The sequence below is a fragment of the Giraffa tippelskirchi genome, chromosome 6 (assembly GCF_054371585.1).
Source record: "Giraffa tippelskirchi isolate mGirTip1 chromosome 6, T2T-mGirTip1v1.2.pri, whole genome shotgun sequence".
NCBI lineage: Eukaryota > Metazoa > Chordata > Mammalia > Artiodactyla > Giraffidae > Giraffa > Giraffa tippelskirchi.
Genome location: NC_137280.1, coordinates 61,714,583 through 61,735,455, shown reverse-complemented (window position 1 = coordinate 61,735,455; position 20,873 = coordinate 61,714,583). Strand labels below are relative to the sequence as shown.

At 49.1% G+C, this 20,873-nt stretch overlaps 1 protein-coding gene across 16 annotated transcripts in view; it reads left to right on the top strand.

Moving 5' to 3' along the window:
* Positions 1 to 20,873, top strand: part of MTSS1 (MTSS I-BAR domain containing 1) — a 161,582-nt gene that overhangs the window by 136,913 nt on the left and 3,796 nt on the right. For 3 of the 16 annotated variants that reach the window (XM_081498969.1, XM_081498961.1, XM_081498960.1), the window contains 7 exons: positions 7,291 to 7,448; positions 8,616 to 8,723; positions 9,935 to 10,032; positions 12,381 to 12,600; positions 17,900 to 18,094; positions 19,317 to 19,490; positions 19,840 to 20,002. In XM_081498969.1, the coding sequence (XP_081355095.1) occupies positions 7,291 to 7,448; positions 8,616 to 8,723; positions 9,935 to 10,032; positions 12,381 to 12,600; positions 17,900 to 18,094; positions 19,317 to 19,490; positions 19,840 to 20,002 (1,116 nt within the window). Of the gene's footprint in view, positions 1 to 7,290; positions 7,449 to 8,615; positions 8,724 to 9,934; positions 10,033 to 12,380; positions 12,601 to 16,949; positions 17,070 to 17,899; positions 18,095 to 19,316; positions 19,491 to 19,839; positions 20,003 to 20,873 lie in introns of all 16 variants that reach the window. The other 13 variants (XM_081498975.1, XM_081498972.1, XM_081498971.1 and 10 more) reach the window with 8 other exon arrangements.

Genomic DNA, 20,873 nt, shown 5'->3' with positions numbered 1-20,873 from the left:
GAGGTCAGTGGGTGCAGCCAGCCGTGCCGGCCTGGGCTAACAGGTTGATAGGGAAAAGCATACCAAAGGGGCAGCCTGACTCCTTCCGTCTTAGCAGCAGCGGTGGTCAGGCTTTAGTCTTTAGACCCCGTGTGGTTCGGTGAGCTATCCCTGACTGTGGTCGGTAGAGATGTGGGAATCTAACCTGCGAAGCTCCTGCAGGGGACTGTTGCATATGTGGTAAAAGCGTGGAGTCTTTGGAGGCCAGGGGATTCATATATCATACCTGGGAATGCTAGGTTATAAACGGACTAAGCAGATCCACCCGAGGCCCAGAGCTGTGAGCTCCTTTCCTTTGCAGAGCTGGTCTCTGGGAAAGCCTTGGCCTGATACAGCTCATTAGGTCCCTTGCTTGTGACTCTGGCTGCAAATGGCTGATTGCAGGAGTCAAAAAAGATACAAAGAAATATCCCTGTGCATGAGGCGAGTTTGTCAAGGTGTGGATCACCTGGCTTCCCTGTGCCTGCATTTTGAAGCTAGAAAGATGCTTTTAAGGGGACAGGGGGAGCACACAACAGGAGCCCAGAGCTTTTCTTGGTGTTAGTTTTGCCAGAAGATAAAAAGGACTACGTGCTTGAAATACCAATCCCCCACACGCCATGGTGTTGATTAACCCCTAGAACGCTGAGCAGGTGGTGTGGTGCAGGGCTAGATGGGCAAATGGGGGTATAGTCCTGCCTTTCTCGAGTTGTGAGCCCATCACAGTTGTCACAGGGTTAATTGTTTCACTTCTGGTGCCTCTCTCTCATTCACAAATTCTCCATGACTGCCACAGAGGAGCCAGGTGAGCCGAGCGTGTCTTCACATGTTCAGGAAGTAGGTATCGAGGGCCTCCTCTGGGCTAGATCCCCTTGGCGGCTGTGAAGGCCCAAGTGGCCTGTGCCCTCAAGCCGTCCCCAGGATGGCAAAGGCATCTATGTTCTAACATCAGTTCTCTGACACCAACCAGGTGTCCACCAAGTCACATCAGTTCAGATACTAACTACCCAGGGTGGGCTTAGACCCCATGGGCTAATAACAAGATTTTCTCCACTTCAACCACCAGCCACAAGTGGGGTCCACAAGCTAGCCACCTGCGTGCCCAGCCAACCTCAAATTTAGGGTTTCCCAGGAACCCCCTCAGGTTTGACAGTTGGTTAGAATGACCCACAGAATTCAGGAAAGCACTGTTACTTAGGGCTGCTGGTTTACTATAAAGGAAAGAAAGGAACCCCCAGGTGAAGAGCTCCATAGGATGCAAGGTGGGGCCAGGGTGAGTCCAGTCTCCATGCCTTTGCCAGGCATGTCATTGTATTCATTGGAGCTCGCTGCTCCATAGTTTTTATTGCATTTAATCGTTATGGAGGCAGGCTGTCTCCTGCTGAGATGCCCAGGGTTAAGGAGGAGGGCTTTAAAGATGCTGTGTTACTGCCAATGGCGCCTAACACTTCCTAAAGCTCACCATGTGCTGGGTCTGGTGCTGAGTGCATATGTGAATGAATCCATCTGGTTTCACAACCACGTGAACTCGGTGCTGTTTTTTATGTTTAACAGATGAGTGGAAACTGAGGCACAGCCTGTTGAAAGAATAGCAGAAATTGAGTTTGTTTGAAAGTGTTCAAGCCCAAAAGCTTTCCAGTCTTGTCTGATGAAATCTCTCCTCCTTTTGATCTCTAGTTGGTTTTGCTTTGGAAAAATTAATCAAAAACTGCTGCAGGATATTAAGAGTAAAAGATGACGTATGTAGGAATAATAAGGACAACTACCTTTTGATGGAAAAGGGGCATTTTTCATTCCAAATTCTAATCTCCAGCATCACCTTGCATGTCTGTCTCTGAAATTATATCCCATATTTCAGTATTTATATCCCTTATTGCATTGACTGCAGATGCCATCATTGGTAAGATGCATTATTATTTTCTCAATGATGAAAAATTTTTTTTAAATGTCGTGTAAACTATGATTCCTACTGACTGTAAGATAGATCTTAATTTTTAAAGTATAGACATGAAAAAGCAGGCTTCTTCAGATGAAACAGAGTATTTGCATGAGTGTGTCAGGGACATATGGAAGTCATTTTATGGGATTCTAATCGCAGGGCTTATGTGTGCTATGAGCATGAAGCTACAGAGAATGCGGGCTTCTGAATGGGAAAGACGGAGAGTTGGCATCTGTCTGCATCCATTCCTAGCTCAGGGACTCTTGCATGCCCTAATCTCAGTTTACCCCTCTGTCAAATGGGGGTGTTAATTCCTGCCTTGAACTTTTATGTAAAGATTAAGGAATATGTAAATGTTGGGAAAATATGGAATCTTGGTTTCATTCCAGAAAGCTTTGTGAATTCTCCCTACCTACTTATCAAATTTTTTTTCTCCTTTGAGGGTTCTGCTTTGGTCCATGACATGGTACCTATTAATAGTGCTTGTGCCCCAGGAGCATTTTTTTGTAAAGAGAATAATCATATGATTTCCCCTGTTGGGAAAGTAAAGGGGCTGCTGGCTATATTCACCAGAATTCTCCAGCATGAATCCAGCCAAGACCTGCAAACTTGCAGGGGAAAAAAATTCTCGAGACTGAGATGACTTTTTACAGAAAAGGCCACAAGCAGTGCTTTACTCAGGAATTTCATCTGGAAAGCCTGTTTAAGCCCTCTCTTCTTTTGGCTAATGGGCGGCCCTGGAATTTGTTCATTTTCCAATGTTAGGCCATTTAAGGGCACGATGGTTGAACCAGTAAGCAAACTCAGATTGTGCTATTATATAGTGCCTCATGCCTCATGCATGCGCGCTCAGTCATGTCCAACTCTTTGTGACACCCCCCCCACCCAATGCACCATACCCCACCAGGCTCCTCTGTCCATGGGATTTCCCATGCAAGAATACTGGAGTGGGTTGCCACTTCCTCCTCCAGGGGTGTCTTCCCAAGCCAGGGATCTAACCAGAGTCTCCTGTGGCACGTGCATTGGCAGGGGGATTCTCTACCACTGAGCCACCTGAGAAGCTCCTATCAAGGCCTCATTCATTTGCAAATATTTGAGTACCTGCCTTCCAGGCAGGTGTGCTGAGGTAGAAGATACAGTGCTGAGCAAAAATGTTTGAGGTTTCTGTCCTCGTGGGGCTTCCTGATCACCAGGGGAGACTGCCGTCCGTGGAAGAACTGGAGACGTAAAGATGAAAGGAGAACTGGGAGGAGTGTCATGAAGGCTGTGTAGAAGGAATCTCTGAGAATTAAGTACGAGAATTTACGAGGTTAAGTAAGAGAATTAAGCACGAGAACCCTCTGGTGAAGAGGGTTCAGGGAGGGCTTCTGTGAAGAACTGTGACCTAAGAATGAACAGGGGCCCGACAGCTGGGGCAGAGGGAGAGGGGACGTTTAGGTGGGGGGAGCCAGACGCTGGAGCAGTGCCTGGGAAGTGGACACGGGAGAGGAGGGGCGGGGACTGGGGGTGGCCTCAGAAGCTGACCCACCCGTATCTTGCCGGACAGGCCATGTTAAGGACATTGACTTTTTTTTTTGGCTGCACAGTGCGGTGGGATCCAAGATCTTAGTTCCCCATTCAGGGATTGAACCTGTGCTCCCTGCATTAGGAGTGTGGAGTCTTAACCACTGGACTGCCAGGGGAGTCCCCACTGAACTTTCTTGAAAGCAATGGGACCTACTGAAAAGTGATAAGATTTGCATTTTGAAAGTAATTCAGGGCTGTTCCAGGCAAGTTTGTCCGAATGTGGTCAGAGTGACCTATTAGGGGACTGATGGAGCCGTCCAGGTGAGAGATCAAAGTGGCGCAGTGAGGGTGGCAGTAGCAGAGATAGAATAGGAGACAGAGTCAAGCCCACATGGGAACTGCTGCAGTCATGGGCAGTGGCTCTCCTAATATTGCTGATGGGAGGGAAATGAATGGGCTTTTGTATATTAAATCAGTGCTAACACAGCTCCAAATTTGTGGACCTAAAAAGATGACTGTAATAACCAGTATATCCAACTGGGACATGGAATAATTTCTTCCATGTTTTTTTTTTTTTTTTTATAAATATATGTTGTGGTTACTGAATTTAAGAAATAAACATTGTGTTTCTAGGTTATGATATATCCCACATGGAAATGTATTCACTATGGCTATAATTATAGCAATCTTTACAGATTATACTTATTTTAGAATACTATAATTTGAAAGTCCTTTAATTATAACATAATACATATTTAAAATAACTTGACTAATCATAGAATGATTTAAATTTATATTTACTAGATTAGGTAACACTTAGTTCTAGTCACTTTGCTTTCCTATGTCAGTGTATTTTTAGAAATCAGTGTCATTAATCACAGATAAATGTGCGCCTTACAACTTGTGAAAGGAAGTAAAGATACCCATTTCCCCAATTTCTTATAATTATAGGCTAGTATTGAAAGAAATTGCTACCATAATTAAACTTTCTGCCTCTGGAGTTAAGAACATGCTGACTTGGAACGTGGTCCTCCATGGTTCCTTGGTTGGAGCATCCTTGGAGAGATTGAGAGGCTTACAAGAAGGCCTTGGGACCAGCCACAACCCCGTGGCCTCACTGTGCAGGCTTGGCCAGGCTGTTTGACAGGTGGTAGAGAAACAGGGAGTTTCATTACCAAAGGGCTTGTGTCATATACACAATCAGTTGTGCGTGGATTCAGCTGCACAAGCCAGCATTTTGTTTACTTATTTAAAAAAAGTTTTTGGCTGTGCCTTGCGTTTGAGATCTTAGTTTCCTGACCAGGGATTGAACCTGGGCCCTTGGCAGTGAAAGCACAGCGTCCTAACCACTGGGTCTTCCCTGGCAGTACAGTGGTTAGTGTTCCATGCATCCCTGGTCAGGGGACTAAGATTCTGCCTGCTGTTCAGCCCAGTCAAAAAAAAGAATTCTCAATTTCATGGGACTGGGGTGCCCGCACACTCGCCTCCCCACAAGTCCCCCTGGAGAATGGAAGGGTGCTTTGACAAGTTTCTTGTCCACAAAAACTCATGAAACCTATGACTCTGTGGCTGGATAATATGTGAAACTGGCTCCTGGGCAGAGAAACTGGAAGAACAGGTAGAATTATCGGGGCCAGGGAGGGATGGTGGCTGATAACACCAAAAAGTTCTCAGAGCAAATTGTCACATGATTGTTGGATAAAATCCCTCCACATGGAATGAAACACTGTGTTTTGCTGCACCCAGCGCACGTGTGTGCTCACCTGGCCGGCAAGGACTCCATGTACGGACTACTGACTGTACTGGAATGCCATCTAAGGCATTTTCAGGGATGACCTTTGTGCCCGGTTTTCCCTTTTTGTGCTAACTTAGAACTTAACTCCTGCCAAAAATCCAGTGACTTTTGCTAGTTGGATGTTCTTGACGCCTGACTGCCTTTCTGGCTCCAGAGGAAGCTTTCTCATCTGCTTGTGAGAAAATACAGAATGTATTCCTACATTCAAGGCAGTTTTCCCTGACCCTGTACTTTTTCAAGCCAAATAACACATTGCATCTTGTGTTCTCTGTGTCATTCTTTAAGAGGAGGGTATGGGTGACTGGTCAGGTCCCTTTCTAGGTGGCAGGTGAAATCCAGTCCCTTGACTTGAGGCAGCTGGTGGAGGAGGAGTAGGAGGAGTCCAGTGTCAGAGGGTCAGGCGGTGTGGGCTCTGTCTGACTGCCTGCCCCTGCATGGCCCTGGACGGTCCTCCCCTTCTCCCCTCCTCTGAACTGGGAGCAGATTGGTTTGGATAACCCCTAGTGCCCCCTCCCTGCTAACATTCTGTTTAAAACACCTATTGAGTACCTGTTGTATGCACCTATTAAACACCTACTGAGTACCCATTGTGTATACCTATTAAAACACCTATTGAGTACCCGTTGTATACACCTATTAAACATCTGTTGAGTATCTGTTGTATACACCTGTTAAACACCTATCTAGTACTTGTTGGAGAAGGCAGTGGCACCCCACTCCAGTACTCTTGCCTGGAAAACCCCATGGACGGAGGAGCCTGGTGGGCTGCAGTCCATGGGGTCCCTAAGAGTCGGACACAACTGAGCAACTTCACTTTCACTTTTCACTTTCATGGATTGGAGAAGGAAATGGCAACCCACTCCACTGTTTTTGCCTGGAGAATCCCAGGGATGGGGGAGCCTGGTGGGCTGCCATCTATGGGGTCACACAGAGTCGGACATGACTGAAGTGACTTAGCAGTAGCAGTACTTGTTGTATATAGAGAGAGCATTTCACTGCAGGCTAGGCTGGGAGAGTCCAAGCCTCTGTCCTGAAGGAGTTCAGAGATTCTTTTTCTGGGTCAGGTGGTAGGTGAGCATGGGAGCCCAGCGTGGAAGCTCACGAGCTGGTCTCCTGATGGTCACCTTCTTGTCCCCAGATCAGATTTACAATAGCCACGCCCTCTGACACAGTGTCTGTTTGCCCAGATTTATCCATGTTTATGCAGACTTCTTCTGTAAATATTCTCAGTCCAGGGGCCAAACGGTGTGTGTCACAACAACTTTACTCAGCAGTTGTGATGAGAGCGGGTATAGACAGCCTGTAAATGAATGGGCATGAATGTGTGCAAATAAAACTTTATTTATAAAGACAGTTGCCTAACCAAGTTCTTGAGTTGTTGAAAAGTCTAGAATGGGTGCCTCTTCATATCTGGGGTCTGTGGATGGGGCCAGGTGATTCCCAGGTATGGGCCAGCCTCAGTGCCCAGGCCCCCTTCAGTCCTCCACCAGCAGAGCTCTGACTGCGGGTCTTTTTGTTGCTGGGCTTGTCCTACAGGGAAGGGCCTTTAGGACTCTCCACTAGGGAGTTAAACCAGCTGCCAAGGAGTCCCAGGGAGCTCTCTGGAGCCAGGAGAGCTGATGCTCGCCCCCTTTGTATTCCAGGACAGACACTTCTCTTCCAGACAGAGGCTCTTTCATTGAGCATGACCCAACAAAGCCAGCTTGTGCCCATTTTTGGAAACATCCACAGGCCTTCACCTTGTTCTTCATACTTTAGCCTCTTCAGAATGCAAGTCAGGAGATGTTACCCCAGGACATTTTACTTGTCATAAATAAACCAGGACAAGCATCCCCTTTGGGCACTGGAAATTGGAAATGGCTGATCCTAGAAAAACATCTTGTTTAGATCCTTTCTGGGTATAAATAAATTATTTTTTAGAAGTCCCAGGGAATTGTGGTTTCCACTCCAGCAGGGACCCGAGGGAGGAGGACACTGCTTCCAGGAGCTGCTGTTTCAGCAAGCCAAGCTCCGGGCTTTGTTTCATTTGCAGGGCGAGGTGACATCCAGCCCCAGCTGGACAGCGCGCTCCAAGACGTCAATGACAAGTATCTCCTGTTGGAAGAAACAGAGAAGCAGGCTGTCCGGAAGGCTTTGATCGAAGAACGCGGCCGGTTCTGCACCTTCATTACTATGCTGCGGCCCGTGATTGTGAGTCAGTGAAAAGTTCCAGAAGGCTTAAACTGCCAGTTCTGAGGAGACCCTCCTTGTTTATCTGGAGGCATTGAGAAGCCCCCCTGTGTCAGGAATCATGATGGTGGAGTCACATTTATGGACCAGTAGTTGTCTGCAAGTTGCTGATGGCTGCATGGCGCTCTCTGTGTTCTGAAACTGGTGGTTCCGCTTACTTTTTCTCCCCATGATGGCCCCACAGAGTTGTCCCCAAAGTTGGTCCCCAGACCAGCAGCATCATCTGGAAACTGGTTAGAAATGTGCACTCTCAGACCCAACCCAGACCTACTGAATCCACAGCTCTGGGGCTGGGAACCCCACCCAGTCATCTGGGCTTTTTAAACAAGTCCTCCAGCTGATTTTGAGACCCAGTGGCCAAGATGAGTGCCAAGGAGTGACTGTGAGGTTAATAGGGGAAAAGCCTCAGTGAATCAACGCAGACTTATTTTTGAAGACTTATTTTTGAATGCCTTGAAAAGTTCTGCTGGAGCTTTTCTTGAGGCTGATAAAAATGCACCAGCTGCCTTCCCTCAGTCCTGGCAAAATGCCCAGATCTGAGTTGTTCCCCTGAGCATAGTGCTTTCCCATGAATCGTTCTTACCTGGGTCCACAACCCCAGCTTGTGCTTTAGTGATGTCATTCTTTCACAGTCCATAGTTTTCCTCACTTGCCATTGATTAAGTTGATGGAAAAAAAGATGGGACAGTTAACCTCCAGTGAACACACATGTGCTGCCACTTAGGTCTGTCAAATCTGGACCAGAATATCCCCAAATGGTGTCATCTGCTGAAGCTGATTGACTTCCAGGGGAGGGGGCGGGCAAGCCTTGGCCTGTGGAAGGGGCTGTGCCGCAGGATCCCACCCACAGGCAGACCCCTCTGCCCCCAGCAGGGGTGCCAGACCCCAGACACTTCTAGGAAGGCCCGTGTGTTTGCTGTGGAGCACACAAGTCTCCATGGTTATGACTGATTTCTTGTTCTCCATTTCCCCAAAGAATGGGCTGGTAAATGGCTTCAGCAAAGATGTACCAGTCCCTGTGTTCCTCTTCTGAGAAGTTGAAAGTGTAGATAGTGTCCCTAATAAACACAGCTGGATCCAGATGATAAAGGGAATCATGCACGGTAACAGGTTGTGAATTACTTTCAGGAAGAAGAAATCTCAATGCTGGGGGAAATCACTCACCTGCAAACCATATCAGAAGATCTGAAAAGCCTGACTATGGACCCTCACAAACTGCCCTCCTCAAGTGAACAGGTAGGCATCGTGGGGTAGGTGCTCAGAACAAACTAAAGAGATGAAGGTTCAAGGTCCTGAGGGTTCCTTGGGGCAATATCTCATTTAAAATGGTATCATGTTTTACATTGTGATATGTGGCCATCATCCTCACAGGTCATCATGAGCACCTACTGTGTGCCAGGCTCTGCTCTGAGCTCTTTACATAGACTTCCTCTGTGAATCTCCACCATTATCCCCATTTCACAGAGGACCTTGAAGCACTGAGAGATAAAGTCACTTAACCAGGCAGTTACTGGTAGAACTGGGATTTAAACCAAGCTGTCAATTTCCTCAGCCCATGCTCTTAATCATGTGTTCGCCGACCCTCTAGAAATAAACTACCCTAGGAACATGACGATGGGGTCTCTTGGTCATCATTGTAAATCATTCTCTCTGGATTTCTTCCATTCTAAGTAAGGAATGAATGAGGATCTCGCTTATGAAAAAGGTGACTTTCTGTTGATTCATTTGGTTCATGTGACATTAACACTATGTTCAGTGGGGCAACAGCTGAAAAGTCACATGCTTTTGCCTTTCATACGAAATTCTTATCGTTGCCTTGGGAGCTAGCTCAGCAGACAAATTTGGGAGCTTATATTTTCCATCTTGCGAAATTGCTTTTATTAGACTACAGCCTGCAGGCATTCGCTCAGTAAGCAGATATTTATTGAGCACCTACTATGTGAATAGAAACTAGAACTTACATTCAACTAGCTCTTTGTCAGGTAAGGGAGACAGATGTAGAAGTAATTATGAAAGAATTGGTTTGTTCTTGATTCTGTCAGGTTTTATTGGTCAGGTGGGGTCATGAGTAACCATTGAGTATCAAATGACTAAGATGTAAGATCAACACATTCTAAAAGCATTATTGTCTATGTTGTGCTGTAAACAAAAACCTTGTCTCTTGTGGATTGTAACTGAAAATCTTTTTCTTTTTTGACGGGTATGTTTTGGCTTTCCTCTCCCTTTCCCATTAATTATATCTTGGCTTGTCTCAGAAAAAGGATTATGACACTGATGGATTGGTACTATGATTCTCCCATTGAAGAGAAAACTCTTCACAACATGTTTTTCTTTGATCCTGACTCTTCCATGATGGTGGAATTTCGACTTTATGACAGTTGTTAACATTTGACGGATAACGTTTCCCTTCTCAGCACTTTGCTGACCCTCCTGCTCTGTCCCCTTAGGTGATTTTGGACTTGAAAGGTTCTGATTACAGTTGGTCTTACCAGACCCCACCCTCTTCTCCGAGCACCACCATGTCCCGAAAGTCAAGCGTCTGCAGGTAGGTGAAGCCAGGCTGGGCTCTTGCCTTGGGGATGTGGCATTTTGCTTTACACTAACTGTGAATGTTGGAGCCAGTCTTGGTCTCTGAAATAGCTCATTTTAAACAGGAAATGGCGATCGGGTGAAAGGATCCCATCATGATTCTGGTCTCTGTAGTTTTGGAATTAATTTTGGGTTAGAAGGAAAAATCCCATCAGACCTTAAATTGGTGGACACAGCTTTCTCTGTCAAGGTGCATGGTACAAATCTCCCCATTTGATAAATTCTCACTGAATTTTCCTGTTTAGCAGAGTAGAAACCACGTGGGCTCCTGAAGGGCGAACAGGGGTCAATTCTCGTGCAGATGCTTCTCGCTGTGGCCAGAACAAATGAAGGCAGTGACCGTGGCTCCTGCTCTCATTTGCCCCCCAGTCTTTGTCTCAGGGCTTCACAAAGTGAATAGAATTCTTGATCTGTTAACCTTTCCCACCACCACCGTCACTGCTTTGTCAGGTGTTACTGTTAACCTGGTGACTCAGGGTCCACTGGAATAGTTCTGCCGTCGATCGGCAGCACTGTTGCCTGGCAGCATTCTGTTCAAGACTGTTCTTGACTTGCTGACGGCCAAGTTGATTATTCTCTTCCCGTGAGGGTAGAAACACCCTCATGCATCATGTCCTTGGTACATTCTCCCTGTTGATCTTTTTCTTTGACTTTTCAAAGCCGAATGGATTTCCTCTTCCTGTGACTTAGCGTTGAGAGTAGAGAACAGGATGGAGCTGCCGAATCTGTGTGTGGGAATCTCTCTCTACACACGTGTGTGTATGTCTTTCGTTTCATGTTTGAGCTCATGCAGTGTACAGGGAGCAGGAAGTTTAGACTTGAGATGCTACACCCTGACATTATACAGCCTGAGGATGGTGGTTGGTTTCTTGTCATCTTTTGTGTGTGTGTGTGTGTGTGTGTGTGTGTGTGTGTGTGTGTGTGTGTGTGAGAGAGAGAGAGAGAGAGAGAAAGAGGGAGACACGTCTACTGAGGTTTTTTTCTACTGAGGACTTTTTCTTTGTTTGGTAACGAAGAAGACTTTATCTCGTTAGTATAAAACAAAGCTGCCTGAGTCTCTTTCTATAGTTTTAGTGTCAATAGAAAATCCTGTCACATGGACAGCACCACCCCTGGGCTTGCTGTAGTGAAATTGCCATGAGCTTTGCTATCTGTCTCTACATGCCCTGTTCTGGCTGATGGGTGGGGCGGGGAAGCAAAACTCATGATTATTATTCTTGATCTCCTCCAGCACACTTTGCTATATCTGTTGGAACGTTAACACCAAGTCATTCCAGTATAGAACACCAGAACAAGGTAGTCAACCCTTGACTATCTTATTAGCTGGCCGAGTTTGTGTAATTTGACAAGAATCTCTTGTGGAGTTAGGAGCAGAAACCATAAACCTTCTAATCCAAGTCTGGGTTGTTTATTTCACGCCTTCTGACACTGTTACAGCTGCCCTTTATCTGTCAGCTCTGCCTGTTTGGACCAGGAGACTTTGTTCAGTTTTTTAGGTTTCATAATTTGAGTGATTAGACAGAGTGTAGGATGTACTGCTTATGACTGGAAATGGAACAGGCAGAACTCCAGAGGGCAAGTGTCATTTTCCGACATCCTGTTTACTGTTCCATCCTGGAAGCAAACAGCTTTGATTGATGACCTTTAGTCCCTGAAAGCTGCCTGCTTCTTGCCAGGTGTTCTGTTTGCTGGGCTCACAGATAGTTGAACAGAGAAGTACCTGTGTTTAGGGTCCAGCCATTCATTAAACCACCAACTTTGTTAATATTAATAAAATGTAAAATACATGAACACAGACAGAGTTGCCTTGTGTACGGACATCTTGAAAGAGGCACACTTAGGATGCAATCACCTTGAGGAATCTCTTGGTGCCGAGCGATGGGTGGCCAGGTTGATCCATATGGTTCACCTAAGGGAGATACTTGGGTGCTCCAACTAGGTCATGCTGAAGCCTTCATGTGGTTTTTGTGAGTAGAGGATATGAACCTTTTTCATGCCACAGACATCGAGTCGCCTGGCTTTGCTGGTCAGTGACGCAGCAGAGCTGGGCAGCACTTGACTCTAGAATCACAGCCCTCCATCCTAAAGATGCCTCATTGCACCGTCAGAGAACCGCATCTCCATAGCTGGTTTTCCCCCTTTGCTCACAGTGAAAAGACCTTTTGTTTACTCGCTTAATGACTGGGTGTTTTGAAAACATGTCTCACCGTGTGCACCGCTTCTTGGGCCTGGGGGCTGTTTGCATGATGCCATTCTCCCCTGTTGCCCCTTGTCATCTGTCCCCCTCCCCCGCTGCCCCCGCAGCAGCCTGAACAGTGTCAACAGCAGCGACTCGCGGTCCAGCGGCTCCCACGGCTCCCACTCGCACTCGCCCAGCTCCCACTACCGCTACCGTGGCTCCAGCCTGGCCCAGCAGGCACCCGTGCGGCTGTCCAGCGTGTCCTCCCACGACTCAGGGTTCATCTCCCAGGACGCCTTCCAGTCCAAGTCGCCGTCCCCCATGCCGCCCGAGGCCCCCAACCAGGTAAGGGTGCCCTTGGCCCCGGGAGCAGCCGCCACACCTGAGGCCGCGGACCCACCTTGATGGCTGAAACCGAGAGGGACCTGAGCTTGGACAGACCCTGGTCGTCTGACACGGGGAACCTCTGGTTTAATTTCTCATCTTTAGATGAGCTGATCCCCTAAAGGGAGAGATAACGTAAATGGGAATTAAAGCTTATGATCAGGCTTCCCTGGTAACTCAGACGGTAAATAATCCACCTGCAATGCAGGAGACCTAGATTCAATCCCTGGGTGGGGAAGATCACCTGGAGAAGGAAACAGCTAGTTAATCCAGTATTTTTGCCTGGAGAATCCCATGGACAGAGGAGCCTGGCAGGCTACAGTCCATGGGTTACACAGAGTCGGACACGACTGAGCGACTTTCACTCACTCAAAGCTTATGATCTCCATGTGGTGATGGTTGTCAGCCCATTCATTTGGAGAGTTTTCACACTTATGTAGACAGACTCAGAGTCTTGGCCACTCTCTGGCATCCCTGTGCCTGGCTTGACATACTGTAGTCATTATCCCATTTGCACACGGGGACAGAGATTCTGCTGTTGAACAACACCTCGGAGCCCTTCCTTGGCACTTTCAGCTTCCTTGTATCCATTTTTGATGAGGATGAGAATAAGAAAGTATCTTTGGTGCCCATGCAGGTAATTCTGTTGGCACCTTCCTCCTGGGAGAAGGGAAGGTGTTGAGTCTCTTTGAATACAGTTGGGTTAGATGGCACTAAACGCCCAGCCCAATGGGTGCAGAACAGCAGAAGGCAGGAGCTGGGCATCAAACACCCCTCATCTGCTCCGCTGTGTTCCTTTTTTGTGTCAGTGGGTTGGCGTCTAGACTGGCAAGCATAACATACTGACAGCCAGGAAACGTGAACATCCAGGAGGTCCCCTCAGCGCCATCTGCTGGGGAGTGTGGTGACTGTGAGCCCATTGCATGTTGGGTTTGCCAAAAAGATCATGAGGGTTTTTCCAAAGTAAGACATTACAAACTTTTTGGTCAACCCAATATAATACGTTTTGAGACCAACCAGAGCCTTTGGCCCAAGATCCTTTGGATTCAGAAGGTCACGTGCTTGTCTTGTTCATCCAGGTATCCAATTTGCCTGACAGTCAACAAGTATCTCCTGTGTGCCAGGTACCGTCCTAGGAGCTCCTGCCTGTTATCTGTGTAGTCCTGCCAGGAGCCACTTGGGGTGTTGTTATCCCTGTTTTGTTGGGGAAACAGGCTCAGAGATGTAAAGCAGTTTGCCCGAGTGGCGCAGTTGTGTGACCTGCAGTCGGGGATCTGAAACAAGGGTTTCTAGCAACTGGTCCAGTGGCCTTTCTGCACCACCCTGGCTGTAAGGTGCCCCTAGCAGAGTGTTCTGGGGAGCACTCCACGTCGAGGAAGCATCTGTCATGTTCTGGGAGCCAGACAGCCACTCACATGATGCATCTGACATTGATGAACCCAGAGCCGCTCAGCCTGGAGCCCCGCCTTTGGCATTTCACAGCTGTCCCTGGGGGCGCTGTTGCCTCTCTCTGTCTTCCTGGGGTTGAGATTCAATTTTAAGCAGAAATGCTCGGAGTTAGGAGCTGCAGCTTTAAGACCTCTACTTGTCCTAGCTGGGCGCTTTGGCTTACTCAGTCTCTAAGAGGTCCCGCCTTGTGTGGCACTAAACTGCACCTGTGTGTCTCGTGAGCCTAGAGTGAGTGTGGTGGAGAGGGAGCAGGGATTTGCAGCTCCTCAAAGGCTCTTCTGTTGTGCAGTGTCGTTCTGTGTGTGTTTTTAATCAACTGAAGCACTATCAAAATATCGTGCGCTGACACCCCTTTCTAAAAAAAGAGGCCATGTGCTCCAGCTTTGCCGTTGTGTGTGTGGATCAGACTGAATGAATCAAGGTTTCTGCCTCCAGTCATGTCGAGGGAAACAGAAGGCGGGCTTGTTGGGATTGACTTAAATCTGTAAGCCGGTGCCTAAGATAAATGCTTGGCTAAGCAACTCTAGGGTAGTTTGAGTAAACTCAGGGATGCTTCAGAATTTAATTGAGAATTCTGTTTTTCTTGAAAAAGGCATTATGGCTGCTTCAAAGGCAGAGGGGAAATTTAAGGAGATTGTACACCTCACATAGGCCAGAGGGTATAGTTTCCTAGGGGCAGTATTACCTTTATTTGGGTGGGAGGAAGGGAGCACACATCCATAAGCAGGGAGATCCCTCAGGTGCCACGTGGCAGGATGTATTCGGGATTCTCCCACTGTCCTCCATTCTGCTCTTTACAAGTTGTACCACGTGTGCCCAGGAGAGATGGGACTATGTCTGCAGCGGGGCTCCTGCCTAGAATCGTTCACTCCATCCACTCAAGGGGCTCTTCAGAAAAAAATGAGCAGAGTCAAAGGAAATAAGAACCTGTAGCCCTGGGGTGCTTTACTGTTTCTTTTTTCAAATTGAACTTATTTTAATTAGAGGAGCCAAAATAAGTAGTTCTGGTTAATTATAATGATAACTGGCTTTTGTTTACAGTTGGTTAAGCACTACATAAATAGATATACACACACACACACACACAATCTCATTTAATCTTCATCCAATACATATTACTGATCCCTATTCTAAAGAGGGGGGAAAAATGAAGTTTTACAGAGATTAAACCCATGGTTCCTAGCTTGGGAAGTGGCAGAAAAAGGACTTCAAACTTTCAGACTTCAGATCCTGGACTGATAACCAGACACTGAGCTGGGGAAGTGGCCAGGACCTCCACTGTGTGGTCTGCCCTTGCTTTGGCTCCAAGGAGCCACGTGCACATGGAATGCCTTTTTGGTTCCTTGCTCTTGCAGGATGGGAGCACCGGCTTTCAGATTTAAGTCAATCCCAACAAGCCCACCTTCTGTTTCCCTCGACATGACTGGAGGCTGAAACCCCGCTTCATTCAGCCTGATCCACGCACAGCAAGGCTGGAGGAACCTTCCTTTGGCGGGTGAAAGTGGGGGACAGAAACATGAATCTGGCCTCCTTGCCGGTGAATACAGGGACACTTCCAGGGAAAGAGTAGAGAGGCTCAGACTTGCTTATATGATGAGATGAGATTGCAGTTAACAGTGAAGAAAACTGAAAGCCCATGCCTGGGTGGGCCCAGAGCACTCCCCCGGGGAGACACAGTTACATGGAAGAGATGGTCATTGTCACTCATCCGTTCAGCACCGTTAGGCACCTGCCACGTGCCAGGACAGGACCAGAATGGCAAGATGGAGTGATGAATTAACAGGCAGTCTCTGCCTCGGCTGAAGGTTAGGAACTGGGAGCAGGTGCCTGGTTGACACTGGGAGACGGGTAGGGACTGGAGGTTTAACCAGATCAGCCTGAAGAGATGTTTTCTCAAGGCAGACGTCAGTTCTGTGATGTCTCAGATCTCACTGGATGGTTCATCCTCCCTATGATGGCCACTGGAAACATTTCCCTAACCACTGGACTTTACTGCCCAAAGCCTCAAAATCACCCCCCAGGCAGAAAGACCTAAAATCATGTCCTGTGAAGATACAGCTTCACAGCTGGAAACCACCCCTTAGGGATCCAGAGGCTGCATGTGACAAAGGGAGAGAATCCAGGAATTAGAGCCATTCTAAGGAGACAAGGCGCTTCCCTGGTGGCTCAGCGGTGAAGAATCCACCTGCAATGCAGGAAACACAGGTTCAATATCTGGGTTGAGAATATCCTCTGGAGAAGGAAATGGCAGCCCACTCCAGTATTCTTGCCTGGGGAAATCCCATGGATAGAAGAGCCTGGCGGGCAACAGTCCAGAGGGTCACAAATAAGTTGGACATGGCTTAGTGACTAAACAACAACAGGCAGACATGGAGCCAAAGCCCAAGCTGGGGGCGGTGAGTCCTCATGTAGTAACACCCGGGCACCTGAGAGATGTAGAGATGTAAAAGGCATGGCATCCCTGGGCCCGTGGCACAGGAAGAAATGCCCTGGAGAACACAGGAGCCCCATGCCTTGACCAGAGCCCCTCTCCCCCGGCCAGGCATGCAGCCCATGCACCACACACACAGATGTTAGGGTCCTGGGAGCCTCCCAGTCCGGCGGGTCTGGGTCTCGCTGGGTGTCACACTTCCTTTCCAGGGCTTGGAAGCCTCTGTGTGGGTGCAGCTTTGGGGGAGAAAAAAATAACCCTAGCTCTGCTTCTCTCATCCTTCCCTTTTCTGTGTACATGTCTGTCTCTCTCTCTCTCTCTCTCTGTTGCGTGACCTTCCTCCCCCCCGCCCTCCCCCATCTTTTTATTTTTTACGATGTTCTTTTTTGGTGGCACGTGGTCCCCTCGTGTGGTCCCTCCCCTGCTGCAGAACTCGTCCAGCTCGGCCTCCTCCGAAGCCTCGGAAACCTGCCAGTCGGTGAGCGAGTGCAGCTCGCCCACCTCGGTCAGCTCAGGCTCCACCATGGGCGCCTGGGCGTCCACGGAGAAGGTGACCGGCTGGGGTCCCAGCCTCTCCCCCCACCCCGCCTCTGCCAGCTACTTCCTGCACAGCCGCAGGAACCCAGAAACTCAGAATCTTCCCCAAGAGCGGCCCCTCTTGGGACAGAGGGAGGGACGATACTGAGGGATTTTTCGGGAAGGGGTGCCTGGCTCCTGAAGCAGTGACCTTGTGGTCATCAAGAGGGAGAGGAAGGGGTATGGGGAACTCGGAGGTGTGAAGGCTTCTTCCCAGGACATGGATGGTCATCCATCTTTCCTCCTCCCCCTCCCCCGCACTCCGCCCACCGTGGCCACCTCGCCACCTTGTCGTTGGATGTGACATTCCACCGCGTCAGAGGCTGTGTGCTTTCCTGCCTTTTCGTTTGCAGCCCCCTCTTCTTCACCCCAATTTAGAATCTGCTCCTGAACACTCTGATGATTTGGAAACCTGGAATGAACAGCTTCGGCTGATGGTGTTGAGTTTTGAAAGCTGCATAATGAGATGAGCAAATCACCATCACTATGAAATTATTAGTGAAATAATCGAAGACTATTGAGCACTGCACGTTAGGGACACTGATCATTTCCAAATTATTCTAAAAGTAGATACAGTATTTTCCCCCACTGAATGCTTGGTGTCAGATAAACGTGCATTCTTTGCACCGTGGAGCTCTTCTCTCCCATCATGGACTGTCCATGAGCAGCAGAGTCCCTGATGTTTATTTGTAAATACTCAGGTCTCCCCTGTCCCTTGAATGTCAATGCCATCTTGTATCTCCACGCTCATCCTGTTATATTAATTTTTTTTCCTTTTTTCCTCCCCCTTTTTTTTGTTTCCAGTTGTCTAATGGGTTTTCTCACTATAGTTTATCAAGTGAGTCCCATGTGGGGCCCGTAGGGGCGAGCCTTTTCCCTCATTGCCTGCCCGCCTCCCGCCTGCTCCCTCGGGTCACCTCTGTCCATCTTCCAGACTACGCTCATTATTACACCATTGGGCCCGGCATGTTCCCGTCATCTCAGATCCCTAGCTGGAAGGTTTGTGTCTCTCTGCCCTCTCCCCCCTCCCTCATTGCCTCTGTGCTCACCCCTCTTCTGCCCCCATGATTCTCACCCCGACTCTCCCCTCACCCTCCTCCTCTCACACTCCGCCTTCTTCCCCATAACACCTCCTCCCTGAGCAAATTCCCCCGGGGGGGAGATCCAGAACCCAGCAGGCAGCGCTGAGACTGAGATGTCCACACATCTCAGTGTGGGCTTGGGGGGGCTGCCTTTAGGAGACACCAGTTCACCCCAGTTAGACCCCAGTAGACCCAGATGGAGCACGGTGGGGATGTTTGGTTCCAAAGTGTACATCCCGGTTCTGCCCTCCTGGGGGATTCCTGAGGGAGTCGCTGATATCAGGGACTGTGTACCCCATACTGTTCCCGGAGTCCCTTATCGGGCCATGGTAATAGAACCATGCCCCCAAATAGGTTTTTAGCATTTTTTTTTTTAATCTTCAAAGTACATGCAGACTTTATTTTTAGTCTTAATGGTTTATATTAAGACATGTTTGCTTTAATATAAAAACAAGTTTTTATATTATTTCCTAGCAAGTACAATTGACGCCCGGAGGATATTTCGAGAGGTCCCTAACTGGAATAGGAGGCCCCTAGGCAGCCTGCATTTTGAGCAAGTGGTGCGGACCTCTCAGACTCCTCAGAATCCTTCTCCAACCCAGGGGCCTTCGCTTCCTTTGTGAGGACCTCAGAAGGCACATCCCCAGGTGCCCTTTGGGGCTGCTTCCCTGAAGTGAGGCTCAGCCTCAGGGAAAGTGTCTGACATTCCTTTAGTGTCCTCTGGTGGCCAGGATGTGCACATGCAATCAATTGAGCCCATAGGCCAAGGTCTTCCTCAGCTTTCAGGGGGAGGGCCTAGTCCCTGGGGATGTCTCTCCACACGCTGGTGCCTTTAGACACCACAGGCAGTTGGTCAGCTGTTTGGTGGCTGTAAGTGAGAGTCTCCCCCAGGCTTCCTGCCCAGTTGTTGTGGGTTTTCTGTCTTTGGGCAGATATGAGGAAAGGAGAGATACCCAGGGGTTCCCCAAAGGACTGTCCATTCCCTTCTGCTAGCATTGGGTGAGGGGAGAAGGGGCTGCTGGCCTGTCCCAGCGCGAGCTTCCCAGCCGCCTTCCATGGGTGGGCAGCTGTCTGGAGGGTTCTCTGGCCTCCAAGTGGAGGCCGAGGCCCTGCCGCCTGACCACACTTGCTCCACTCAGGACTGGGCCAAGCCAGGACCTTACGATCAGCCTCTGGTGAACACCCTTCAGCGCCGCAAAGAGAAGCGAGAGCCAGACCCCAGCGGAGGAGTGCCCGCTGCGGCAGGAGGTGCCCCTGCCGCTACCGAGGAGGCCCAGAGGCCAAGGAGCATGACCGTGTCGGCTGCCACCAGGGTGACGCTCTTGTTTTCTTCAGCTGGCTGGGGCCCTCCACACCTGGCCAGGGGCCACGTGCTGGCTGGCGGCTGGAGGGACCCGAGCCCCTTTCCCCGACTCGCTGCTCTAGGGCATTTAGAAGGCCCCCAGGGAAGGTCTCGTATGGGAGTTAGACTCGAGAACTTTATAGAGCCTGGGTAGGGCCCAAGCAAGCTGACAACCTCCCGGGCTCACAGACCCAGTGGTGGTCATAGGAACAGAGTAGGACCCAGACAAGGCCCCACTGGAAGAGTGGAAAGGCTCTGGGGTTATCAGACAGGGACTCATGGCCCCGGGGGCTCGTCTGTCTCTTTCCTCCCACCTGCAGCCTGCAGAGGAGATGGAGGCTTGTGAGGAACTGGCACTGGCCCTGTCTCGGGGCCTCCAGCTGGACACCCAGAGGAGCAGCCGGGATTCGCTTCAGTGCTCCAGTGGCTACAGCACCCAGACCACCACCCCCTGCTGCTCTGAGGACACCATCCCCTCCCAAGGTAGGAGGCAGCCTAGGCCTTCCAGCCGGGCTTCCTGAGCAGTGCCAGGTAAGGACGGGGAGCCCTCCCCGCCGGGAGGAGGCAGACGTCCGTCCAGATACCACTGAGCATCTTGGAATGCTCGGGAGGGCTCCGTCTGTGATTGTTAGGTAGCTGCCATCCAAGGAAGTGGCCAGACTTTCACAGCTTCACTTGTTGTTCACCTTCAGGGTCCAGGGCAGTTCCCAATGTGAACACAAGATGCTGTTAATGATACTGTATCATTTGTGTTTGGCACTTGGTAATACACACTTTGGGCTTCCCTGATGGCTCAGAGGGTAAAGAATCCACCTGCCAATGCAGGTTTGATCCTTGGGTCAGGAAGATCCCTTAGAGGAGGATGGCAACCCACTCCAGTATTCTGCCTGAAAAATCCCATGGACAAGGTTGCAGAGTCGGACATGACTGGGCGACTAAACAGACAAAAACAGACTAAGCACTTTACTGTCCCATTTATTTGTCACAGCCACTTATATAACAAGTATGTGTGCTCACTCAGTCGTGTCTGACTCTGCAGCTCCATGGACTGTAGCCCACCAGGCTCCCTCTGTCCACGGAATTCTCCAGGCAAGAATACTGGAATGGGTTGCCATATTCTCCTCCAGGGGATCTTCCCGACCCAGGGATCAAACACTGCATCTCTTGTGTGTCCTGCGTTGGCAGGCAGGTTCTTTACCACTGCGCCACCTGGGAAGCCCCTGTGTATATTTCTCCTCATTTTACATACATGGAGACTGAGGCCCAGGGTTCACACAAGTAATAAGAAGCAGAGCTAGAGTTTGAATCTAAGATTTGTTAAGAGTCTGAAGCCCAAATTCTTAACCTGTTCCAG